Consider the following 12,305-nt stretch of genomic DNA (forward strand, 5'->3'; position numbering starts at 1 on the left):
ATTGAGCTTCAGTCCATATTAAAAAAAATACATCTCTGGTAGTGTAGTGTAAAGGAATGGTATTGCCAAAACAAAGGCTCACAGTTTGAATCAACCAACTGCTCTGAGAAAGATGGGCAATTGCCTCCTGTATGATTGACTGCCTCTTAAAACTCATTGGAGGGTCATATCTAAGTCCTGTACAACAGTACAGAACAACAACAATGTATAAACGTCACACACAGAAGGTTTATTTCAGTTTGAACTAGTATCAGGAAATAAAGAGCACCAAAATAAGTGTTGATAGTTTTCCATTTCTCTTTTTCTGGCTTTGGTTTCCCTGCTGACTAGTTCAGAGTAGATATGTTAACTTCTTGAAGCCAGAGAGTTCCACTAGTCTGTGTACATTGCACTCCAGGTGAATGTCAAGGTCTCCTGTCAAAAGTGATCCGCAGGTAGGGGCCACTTCATTCACTCTGACGAACTTTACACAGAAAATGACCAAACGTAATAACCACCTCTCAGCCCTCCCCCCAGTGCTTAGGAATTAACCCAGAAACCCACATTATCTCACTCATCTTAGAAATACTCTATCCTTGACTTATAACTTGATTTGTGCCACTGTTAGAACCTCTACTTGTAATATTTTTGCTTTTAATTTTTGACTCATGTACTTTTAACTTGTTAGTTGAATTTGTGTCTTCTAGGCTGCAAGAGTTCCATGATGCATCTTCAAGGATATGAACATGTACCGCTAAGCACAACTGATAACAGTGCATCTAAATTCCAAAATCAATCTCTGTAATAGTCTACGTGTTTCCTACTGCCAAAGGGACCCTTTAGAGTAGTGAGAGAAGATCTTCACCCTAAAACCTATAGTGTCCCTTTTCAGCAGGAAGTAGCTAAGAGAATATGCTGTCCCCTTTTCCTTATGAATCAGGGTGAAATCTCTCTCAGGGAGGAGTGAAAGGGAATGGCAAAGGACACACCGACAAAGGAGATTAATCACAACTGGTTTTGACAAGCACTGTGGCAATGGGACAATTAAAACAGAGTTTCAAGAAAAAAAAAGGGAGGAAAGAACTGGGGGAGGGAGGTTAAGAGAAAATAGTGCATTGGAAATAGTGCAATGGAAATCCAAAATCCCTGTAAATGTTCATTAAAATTTGTTGTTGTTATGTGCCGTAGAGTCGTTTCTGACTCATAGCGACCCTATGCACAACAGCTCTAAACCCTGCTCTATCCTGTGCCAACCGCACCGCCTCTGACACACCCATCCCGATTACCCCAGTCACCGAATCAATCCATCTCATAGAGGGTCTTCCCCTCCTGCGCCGTCCCTCCACCCTCCCAAGCATGATGTCCCTCTCCAAGGACCCGTCCCTCCTGGCAACATGTCCAAAGTATGTCAGATGAAGCCCCAGAATCCTTGCCTCCAAGGAGTAGCTTGGTTTAATCCTCTCCAAGATGAATCTGTTTATTTTCCTGGCAGTCCATGGTACATTCAGTACCCTTCTCCAGCACCACAGCTCAAAAGCATCCACTCTCCTTCTGTCCTCCCTAGTCATTGTCCAACTCTCTGATGCATAACAAGCGATTGCAAATACCATGACCTGTATCAGGCGCACCTTAGTCTCCAGAGAGACACTGTTGCTCCTGAGTACCTTTGAGAGGTCCCTAACAGCAGACTTTCCCATCGTGATACGTTTTTTGATTTCCTGACTGCTGGTACCAAGAGTGTTGACTGTGGAGCCGAGCAAAATTAATAAAATAAAATTTTAAAGAAGTACTCCTCTATCCTTGAGTAGGAAGGAGAACATTACAATTTTTAAAATGGAACAAAACTGATTCACGTCTAGTTTATGCAGCTATCTTCATTCATGTAATACCTCTCAAATGGATTGAATCCAGTAACAAAGTTATTCCTCTCTATAAACATTTGAGCTTGGTTGTCTTCTCTAGAAACCTTGTATCATGCATACAGTTGTTTCTCTTACAGAAGAAAAAAAACATTATTTCTTTTGATAGACAATAAACGATACCCCTCATGGATTATTTCAAAACTTCTAGACACTTGTCTTTAACTTTGATTGTAAGTTCCGAATGAGATGTTAAGGGCAACTACAATTTCACGAATATAATTCAACCAGTCTGAGACAACAAAGGCAGAAGGCAGTATTTCAATCTCTTAGAAGTGAGCTGGCATGCTTGGCACACAGTAACTACTGGGGCCATATCGCATGGCCATTAAGCATGAGAAGTTTCTATGTGACATATATCCCTTACTCATTCTCTCTACTTTAAAAGCATACATATCCTGTCATAAAAGGACAGGGAGAAACAGAGGGAAAAGAGAGGAGAAAGGGGAAACCAACCTCCAAAAAGCATGAAAATGCAGAGACAAGTAAATTCATTTAGTACTTATGCTTTCTAGTGACTTTTTAATGTACTTTTCTCTGGATTTTAAATTAGCAAATACATGAGATATAGAGGGAAAAACACATACGTGGGGGGTGGAAACCGACAGTGCAGTGCAAATCTCCGTGACGTGTACGATAGCTCTTATTTCGTCCTTGTGTCTGAATATCTGAATGAATTGTGGTCTGGTTTCCATTAAAATCCATCTGGAGCGGTTGCCTGCTTCGTTCAGCAAATTCTGGCCATTTTGGCCAGGCGGTGAGTGTTTTGTTTTATGTTCACCACAATATACAGAATGAAAGCTGCCGTAGCCACCACCCAAGAAAGAATAATCTTGAAAATGAGAGGTTATGTTGAAAGAATTTCCAATGACCCCTTCTGGAATAGAGAAGTGGGTCTAAGTGTTTATCCAAGTCTGACTACTGTACTTTACTGGGCTGGGTGGGATACAGAGAAGAACAGAAGCCTTTCTTTCAGATGTTAAGAGAGAGTAATACATCAAAGTCAATTTTCATGTCTTTTTTAAAAAACCTTGATAAAGACACTAGTACATGTACTGTCCCATACTTCACTAAACACTATTTTGGTTATAAGGGGCTGCATGCCCAATAAGTCACAAAAAGACAAAATTACATCATATTTTTAAAATGAAAAAAATAATTTAGCTTAAATCTTATCTCCTTTGTAAGAAAAAATGATTCAGAAGCAAGTGTCTCTGGAAATACTATATCCAATTTATATTCTCTATTAACAAGCTCAACGCTCTTGTGATGTTATTTGAAGATCCACCTCACACATTCTCCCCCTAATAAAGTATTGGTCAGGAAGAACACAATTCTTGCCTATTATTTACAGATGCAAAGCACGCCATGGTCACTTAATAAGCTGTATTTTCATCTGACATTTTTCCCCAAAGGAAAGAAATGTATATCCACTCAAATTTCACAGAAAGAATAACTAAAGTATAATTGATACCAGTTTGACTTTGTAAAAGGTTCTCCCCCTCCTCCTTTCTTTACTGTAAAGATAAAATACACTTTCTGTTGTGGTTGAAGAAAATATAGAGATAATGATACATTTCACAATCCTACCACCCTCACCTACAGATATTTTTGATTTGGTTAATGTCACAATTATTTTGTTTAACAGCTGCTGCAAAGTTATATTCCATGGATGAGTTATCACAGGAACCCAGCAAAAGAGATTCTATGCCTATTTCCATCTTAAATATGAGAAAAGTAAGATACAAAAAGACTGAATAATTTCTGTCAGTTTTATACAACTACCAAGAAAGCAGTATTCAAACCAGGTAATCTGATGTCACCGCAGCCTTAACCAAGACGATTCTTACCCTCAACCATTTTATTTACAAACTACTATATTTATTGAACATATTCCTTTATATTCTTCTATGTTAATTTAATTGTTGTTATGTACCTTGGAGTCGCTTGTGACTCATAGTATCCCTATGTACAACAGCCCTAAACCCTGCTCTATCCTGTGCCAATCTCATTGTCTCTGACACTCCTACTCCCATTACCCCAGTCACTGAATCAATCCAGCGCATAGAAGGTCTTCCTCGCCTGCGCCGTTCCTTCACTTTCCCAAACATGATGTCCCTTTCCAAGGACTGGTCCCTCCTTGCAATATGTCCAAAGTATGTCATATGAAGCTTTAGAACCCTTGACTCCAAGAAGTAGCCCAGTTTCTCCCTCTCCAGGACAAACCTGTTTGTTCTCCTAGCAGTCCATGCTACCAAGAACACTCTTCTCCAGCACCACAGCTCACAGGCATCAATCCTCTAACATCCCTAGTCACTGTCAAGCTTTCTGATATTAATACATACAATAATCACTTTCTGGTGTTTGACAAGGTCCACAGGATGATACCTTTTTTTCTTTCTTTCTTTTTTTTTTTTGTACATGTAGTAATTAGTGTATGAGCTGCAGATTACTAGGTTACTTTTTAAAAACTAGCATTTGGGTATTTCCTTTTCCCTCCTAATATAGAAAATAAAGAAATGCTCAGAATTGTGTATATAGACATATTGTAGAATACACTTGAGCTAAATACCTGGGGAATGTTCTAAGCAGAATTCTAGCATCATGGGTCCATCTCTTTTTCTCCTTCCCTTACCCACCTGTATCAAGACTCTATCAGCTGGGCAGGGCACTATGAAGAATACCTGAGCCCCTTCCGCAGTCACCAGTACTGGACGTCCTAGCTTGACGTTTCCTGGAATGCACATTAATTATGGTGGCAAAGAGCTTTACTTTCCCTTTTCCCAACCATTACCTTATTCCCTCCTTAGCATGCTTCTTCCTCCATTGTTCTTTTGGTGTGTCGGTTTAGTGTTTTGTGATTTTAGGGTTCTCCCCCCTTATATCCTTCCTCTCCTCCTTGCTTTTATCTTAGTATGGTTGCACTGTTATTTAAAAGAGCCTACTTAAAATTTCACTCTTGGTCAATATGCAGTATGAAGTAACCTGGGTTGCTGTGATGCTGAACCTTGTGCCACTGGGGTATCGAATACCAGAATGGTTCCCCAATGTGGACAGTGCTTGGTGGAGCTCCCAGTTGTAAAACAGGTTTGGAAGCAGAAGTGCCATCCACTTTCTAAACCACATGCCTCTGGAAACTCTTTGAACTTGGAGAAACGATGACAGTTACGGAAAGGCATTAGGTCTTTTGTTCATACAGTCGCTATGACTCGCACTCAACTCAACGGCGATCAACAACAACAACAGTTAATGTTTCAGGGAGCTGTGGTGGCCTAGTGGTGAGATACTGCACTGCAATCCCAAAGGCACATGGTTCAACTCACCAGCTGCTCCTTGGGAGAAGGATAGGCAATCTCTTCCTGTGCGATTAGCTGCCTCTGAAAACCCTCTGGAGGATCAGCTGTGGGCTGGTTCTGACTCAACGGTACTTAATAACAATTAAAATGTTATGACATCACATTTTTTAACTAGCAATCACATTATTCTCCATTATCTACTGACTCTTGGTATCATTATTATTTACTTGCCTACAATATTGTTTGGATCATTCACTTTTTACAAAACTATACCTACTTCAGTGGTTGATTATGTCAATAAACACTTAGTTGATATTCTCAACATTCTCTCCTAACAGGTGCTTCAATTAGGAGATCTTGTGCCTCATATCATATGTCAGCACCTGGTCCCAATGTCATCATTCTCAACAAAACTTGTAAACCACAGAGAGTTAGAGAATTGCTTAATTTTTCAATGTCTCTTCTATAAACCACTTTTAACAAAGTACACATTTACTGCTTTTCTATTGTATGCTACTCATGAAAAATACCTGAGTTTTTATTCTCTGACACGATTCTGTTTCAGACAGCTTCCAGCTTTTGCACATTTGAAGGCAAAAAAATTTTCCTATAGAGTTGCTATAACTTCCTAATTATATTGACTTTCTTCTTTTAACCATTAGCAGAGACATTTTCTAAAGGGAAGTACTCTAAATAAGATTCAGCAGATCATTAAAATAGTATTGTCCCCAACGCATGTAAATGGCAGCCAAGGACAAGGAGTGCGAACCTTCAGGTTACCTCTCCTGGGTCCTTGGCAATGATTGTGTTTCAGAGTTACTTCCACAATACTGATCATTAAAAGGCTTCAGACGAGCAAAGAGTCTAGCCGACCCTACGTTGTTATTGTTGCCACGGTCCCTTAAGTCTATTTCAACTCATAATACCACAAAGTGATCAAGTAAAATGTCACAATATAGTTTTCTAGGTTGTAAACATTGGGGGCTGGGGAAGGGATCAGGCCTTTTCTCTCTTAGAGCCAATGGTCGGTGGATTCAAACAGCTGACTCTCTGGTTAGCAGCCACATCTTTAAGCCTCTCCTCAAGCAAGCAGCGCACCTGACCACTTCCGATACGCTCTCTCACCATCCGCTGGGCGCCCTTCCTGAACTGCCTGCCCTGAGTGTGTGCCGCTCCCCCTCTTCCTCCTCTCTTGTCCTCCCCTCCCCCCGCTTTCTTTCCTCTTTTTTCTCTCCTATGATACTCCTCAATCTGTGCCTTATATGTTTGATCTCAAATTACTTTAAAAATATATATTACATTATAAATAAGTGTATATTATAAATAAATATATATATATTATAAATAAATATACCTATATTAGTCCAAAGAAAAATATTTCATCTTGGAAAGTTCACTTATTTTTATTTAAAATAGGTCTTTATAGAATTAAACTTTGCATTTTGTTATTATTTTGTATGTACCAAGTTCATATATATAATTTTTTTAACAGAAATGTTAATAAACATTTACAGACTTTGAATTTCCGTTCATTATATATTGCTCTTTACGCTGGATCTTTCCATTTCCTTAACCCACCCATCCCTCCACCCAGCAAACTGTGTGACCCTTTGATTACCCCCCACCTATCCTCACCCCATTGCTCCTGTCCTTTCCCCCCTTTGATCCTCATACACAAATTAAAACCACAATGAGGCAGCATCTCACTCCAGCAGCAGTAGCAAAGTTTAACAGGACAGCAAGTAATAAACGCTGGAGAAGATGTGGCCAGATAGGGACTCTTAAACACTCTTGCTGGGATTGTAAAAGGGTACAACCACTCTGGAAGGCAGTGTGGCATTCTCTTCAGAAAGCTGACCACAGAAATTCCTTATGACCCAGCTACTCCATTGCTTGGAACGTACCCCAAGAAAAATGAGAACTGAGGCATAAACAGATAATCATACAGCAAGGCTCAGGAATATTTTTTGAAGAAATACACAAAAAGATTGATATAAATATGGAGATCCAAGCTCTCCTGTAGTGAAGCCGTGAAAGATAAAAATCAAAGGCCGACTTTGTTTTCCCAAGCCTCACATATTTACCTGCATTAACACGGTACACTGCCACTACCTTCCGTGACTCACGTTAGTAGACAGAATTTGATATTTCCTTTTTTTAGTAATTTTTCACTGTCTAAAGGATTGACTGAATTTTCTTTACAGCCAGCCAGGCATCACTTTGCACATATCCTACTCTGATGACAAGTATTCCAGACTCCCTGGGCCATTTCTGGGGAGGTTACTGTGCTTTTTGGGAAAGATAATGAAATCAGCAGTTACACTGTGTGGATAGTCATGCTAAGAGTTGAGGTAGGAATACTCAGTGTCTGATTCGGGTAGATCAGTATTTCCGTTCCCATGAGAGCTTAGACAATCGTTTTTGAACTTTGATTGCTTACCCTCTAAACCATCAAACTTATTCAGGAAAAGAATTTTTTTCTGAAATAACAATTTACATTTCCAATGCTGTACAGTGAAAAAGAAATAACCAAATCATGAGCTAAATTTGAATAGAAAAGGATCCATTCATACCAACTGTAACAAGCCATATTGGACAGAATGGCATCTACTGACGTTTAAAGGTGTCGCTTGGCTATGTAAGCATTCGTGCTCTTACTAGGGCTCACAAATTATTACTGACTTGGATGCTTCAGTTTCCGACAGTTCTTTCTATGGATACTTTTAGCCAAAAGACTTTGGAAATGGGTTTGGCATGTTTGAAAGGAACAGAATTAATAAGTTCCATAATCAGTTTTACCTTTGACCACTCACACGTTTACTAGCTTTCAATTCACTTAATATTGTCTACATAACTCCTCCAGCATTTTTCTGATTGCTATAAAATCTACATTGGATTTTGTCTCCAATTTTTCCCCTTATAAGTTGATTTCTTTCATCATTGCCAAAACAATTTAAAAAAAAAAAAAAGTACAGATGTGATCATGTTATATAACAGCTCCAAAATCCTTTGGGGTGGTTTTGTTGCATATTCAATTAAGTTCAAGATGCTCAGAATAACATTTAGAATCATTCCAAAATCTTAGGCTGTCCAACTTTCCACCAGTGTTCTTTAATGTGCATGAATAACAATAGAAGCTACTTATATCAATCAAGTCATTGTTCCTCAAAGACATTCTTTCTCTTAAACATTGGTCTGTCCCAACTCTCTCCATCTGCCTTGTCTTTATAAGCTTAACCCCTCAAAAAGCATCTCTATATCCCTCACTCATAAAACTCTGTGCAAACCTCTGTTAGAGTTAGTGTTGGATACTTCTAGGTGGATGGGCATAATTTGTGTAAAGTGGTTTCCTTCCCAATGAGAAATTGAACTATTTTTTAGTAAAAACTATATTTCATTATTCTCTCCCCCCTAGTCTTTAATGCATTTCTGATTTTACAGGACACACTTCTTTTTTCCATTTTTAACTACTAATGTAAATCTTACCACCACCCCATAATTAGGATATATTTAGAGTTTACGTGTGTTCTTCCCTAATACTCACGTTCATTAAGCCTGTAAGACAAATAGAAGTATTGCCCATATTTAGACTGATCTTGGCTTTACCATGCTTCTTGATCTCAGTATTACAACAAAGTGTGGGTTGGAGGAACAACAAATAACATATGTTAGGAGAAGCATTCCAATTTTCCACTAAGAACTAAGCCATGTAAGAGAGACCATATAGATTTCACAAATAATTTAATGCAAACCTTACAAGGGTATAAGATTCCCAGACATGAAGACATGTGAGCCTCAAATATAGTCCAATTACTTCAGAAATATTTTCCAAAGAGAAAGGGGGAAAAAACACGCTGGCCTAGAAACTACATCAACTCGGTGGTCCCAGGACGTGCTTTGAGCCGAGACTCAGACAAAATAGACCCAACAGTAAACTCATTCCTAGTCAACCAGTGTTGTTAAAGCTTTAAAGATCAGGAAAACTGAAATGCATTTTGCATGGAAAACTTTTCCCAAGAGTTCCTCATTTTTATATAGGAAATCAATTTGCATCACTGATGATATCATTCAAGTCAGACAACCAAAGCTGTTAGGAGGTAATTGAGCTTTATGCTGCAGCAATTTGATACTTGTTCTGATTTGTGACTTTCATTTTGTTTGCTAATGAAAAAAATTAATGAGCAATGTTGCTAGAAATACAACTCCTCAAAGCGCCGGCATTATTAAAGAGGTTTGCCATATACCGTACAGTGGGAACCCTGGGCAGAGGTGTCAGGACCCTCTGCAAAGGAGAGACGTCAATCAAACTCCACCAGGAAGCTTAGAAAAAGGTGCTCTTACACATACCTTTGCACTGATTTGTGTTTTTGTCAAGAATTGCCTTTGTGGATACAATTTTTCCATATCTAAAAGAGAGAGAGAGAAATCCGTGTTATTATAGCTGCAATGGAGACACTTAAAACACCTTAATGAACCTCGGTGCACACACAATTGAGCAGTAATAACCCAAGAAAACAAGTTCTGAGCTCCCATTTCACACCTGGATGAGCTCTTCTCCCCAGCTCTTCTTGCTAACTCAGGAATGCACTTTCCTGTGTAAGCACCGGGCTGAGGCTTAAAAAATAAACCTGTCAGGCTGTCATAGGTGGTGAAAAGGGATTGCTCGTGATTGTGATCAAAGTAAATTGCACCCTGAGGATTCAAGGAAGAAAACCAGGACCTTAGTGTCAATCTGAAATGGGTTTGTGGTATTGCATTCATCCACAGATTACCTAATAACTTCTCCAAACAAAAATGATCGTACCTTTGACAATAAGAATAAAGGGGGAGTGTTGCCTACAGACCAGTAGATTACTAGTTAATTGAGGATATGGTTTGATTCTTTTTTTTCTATATCAGTATCTGCCATTAGGTTGTTTTTATTAACTACGTTGAATTCATTCCAACTCATGGTGACTTATTGGATCGGGCAGAATCACCCGATAGAATTCCTAGGCTGTAGCTGTAATCTTTATCGGACCAGATGGGAACTCTTTATTCCCTAGACCAGAATTTGAACCACCAGCCTTTTCAGATGGTAGTTGAGCACTTGACCGTGGCCTCATTTAGACTCCTTGGACTGACATCTGTTGTTGAGGTGTGTTCCTAAGTCAGAACCATCCCCTAGCTCACCCTCCACTGGGGTTTCAGAGGCAGTACTGAATCACAGTGGAGCAGACTGCCCACCTTTCTTCCACAGAGCAGCTGGTGGACCCAGACTGCATGTCTTTGGGATTTCAGTGCAGCTGCTGAACCATAGGTGGTCAGACCTGTAGCAACTTAATAAACTGACTCAATATATAAATGAATGATACACTTACATTTCCATTCTATCTATCTATCCATCCATCCATCTATCTATTTATTCATACAGATATATATATATAATTCATGCAGGAATACCATTTATGATGTCAGGGGACTCTTAGCTGAGAATACCATAAAGATGGTTGTATTTTCATGACTATGCAAAGGCATTGGACTATAAAGATCATATAAATTATTGATAGCATTGCAAAGCATGCAAACTCTAGAACACCGAACATTACTTATGCAGCCACTGTACACACACCTACAGGTAATCGTTTTGGGGGAAAGGTGTGTGGGGGCAGGTAGGGGATGATGCTTGGTTCAGAATCAGGAAACGTGTGTATATATGGGTTGTATCCTTTCACCGTACTTATTGAGCCAGTATGCCAAGGAAATAATATGAAAAGCCAGACTATATAAAGAAGAATGCACTATCAGAAGAGCCGAAAGACTCCTTAAAAAACTGCTGGGTACAGAGGAAACAATCTTGCTCGCTGAAAGTGACGATTTGAGGGATTTCTTGATAAGAAGTAAGAATTAAACCATAACGAAATATGCTTCAACACAAAGAAAATAAAAAATCCTCCTAACCGATCCAATCAGCAACATCATAATAAACAGTGAATAGTGAAGTTGTCAAAGATTTCACTTTACATAGATCTACTATCAATACCTTTGGGAAGCAACAGGAAGAAATCAAATGACATGTTACATTGGAAAAATCTTCTCCAAATTCAAACCCTCTTAATAATGCTAAAAAGTGTGGTATTTTAAATCACCAAATATGCATGTGAAAGTTGCAAAATGAATAAGAAAACTTGAAGAAGAGCTAATGCCATTGAGTGTAGAGACGACAGCAGAAGGTCCTGGATACAGTGGGAGTAAAACGGGAACACGAAACAATCATAAAAACAAAACAAAACCCAAGCTTGTTTTGTAGCTATTGTTTGTACACTCTAAAGTGAAGTCCTTATTCACCCTTTATACCTGGAAGTGAACACACCTTTGTGGGTCAACTTTCAGCCAAACGATGTTGTTGTTTGCTGTTGTTGTTGTTAAGTGCCATTGAGTCCTAGACGACTCATAGCAACCCCATGAACAAAAGACCTGAACACTCGTATAACTTTCATCATTTCTCCGCATTCATAGATTTTCCAGAGGCAAGCTAGTACGGAAGTGGATGCCACCCCTGCTTCCAAGCTTGTTTGAATCGAGGAGCTCCACCAAACACTGTCCACCATGGGGAACCATTCTCGCATTGAACACATCAGTGTCACAGTGTTCAGCATCACAGCAACCACGAGTTAACCTCCGTACAGCAAATGGACAAACCATGGCTATACTACTTAAAACAGGAAGACAAAAACCCCACGCTTGTTTTGTAGTTACTGATGGCACACTCTAAAGTGAAGTTCTTACTCACCCCTATACCTGGAACGGAACACACCTCTGTGGGTCAACTTGCAGCCAAACAGCAGACAGGCATCTAAGGTAAATTTACAGACATGCACCAGGGGAATGCTGACTAAAGAGGTTTAACAGCCTTAGAACCACCAAATCACAGGAGGTCAACTGCCAGCATTTGTCCAGCGATAAAACTCAGAAGGCAGCAAGAGATCGGAGAGAATGAGAGATAGGAACAATGAAGCGGGCAGAGTGGTGTTTCACTGTGCAGATAACAATCACTGCTGCCAATCAAACTATGCAGTAGTTATTGAATGGAAAAATCAATTAAGTGAATCAACTTTCAGCGAAACCATAG

The 12,305-nt window shown here is 39.3% G+C and overlaps 1 protein-coding gene across 8 annotated transcripts in view; it reads right to left on the reverse strand.

Moving 5' to 3' along the window:
• The window catches only part of RBMS3 (RNA binding motif, single stranded interacting protein 3), an 844,595-nt gene that overhangs the window by 581,555 nt on the left and 250,735 nt on the right, over window positions 1–12,305 (reverse strand). For all 8 annotated transcript variants that reach the window (XM_006890636.1, XM_006890630.1, XM_006890633.1 and 5 more), the window contains exon 3: window positions 9,542–9,600. In XM_006890636.1, coding sequence (XP_006890698.1) covers window positions 9,542–9,600 — 59 coding nt within the window. The remainder of the gene's footprint in view (window positions 1–9,541; window positions 9,601–12,305) is intronic.

Source organism: Elephantulus edwardii, unplaced genomic scaffold (assembly GCF_000299155.1).
Source record: "Elephantulus edwardii isolate Elephantulus edwardi_28Jun2011 unplaced genomic scaffold, EleEdw1.0 scaffold00091, whole genome shotgun sequence".
Classification (NCBI taxonomy): Eukaryota; Metazoa; Chordata; class Mammalia; order Macroscelidea; family Macroscelididae; genus Elephantulus; species Elephantulus edwardii.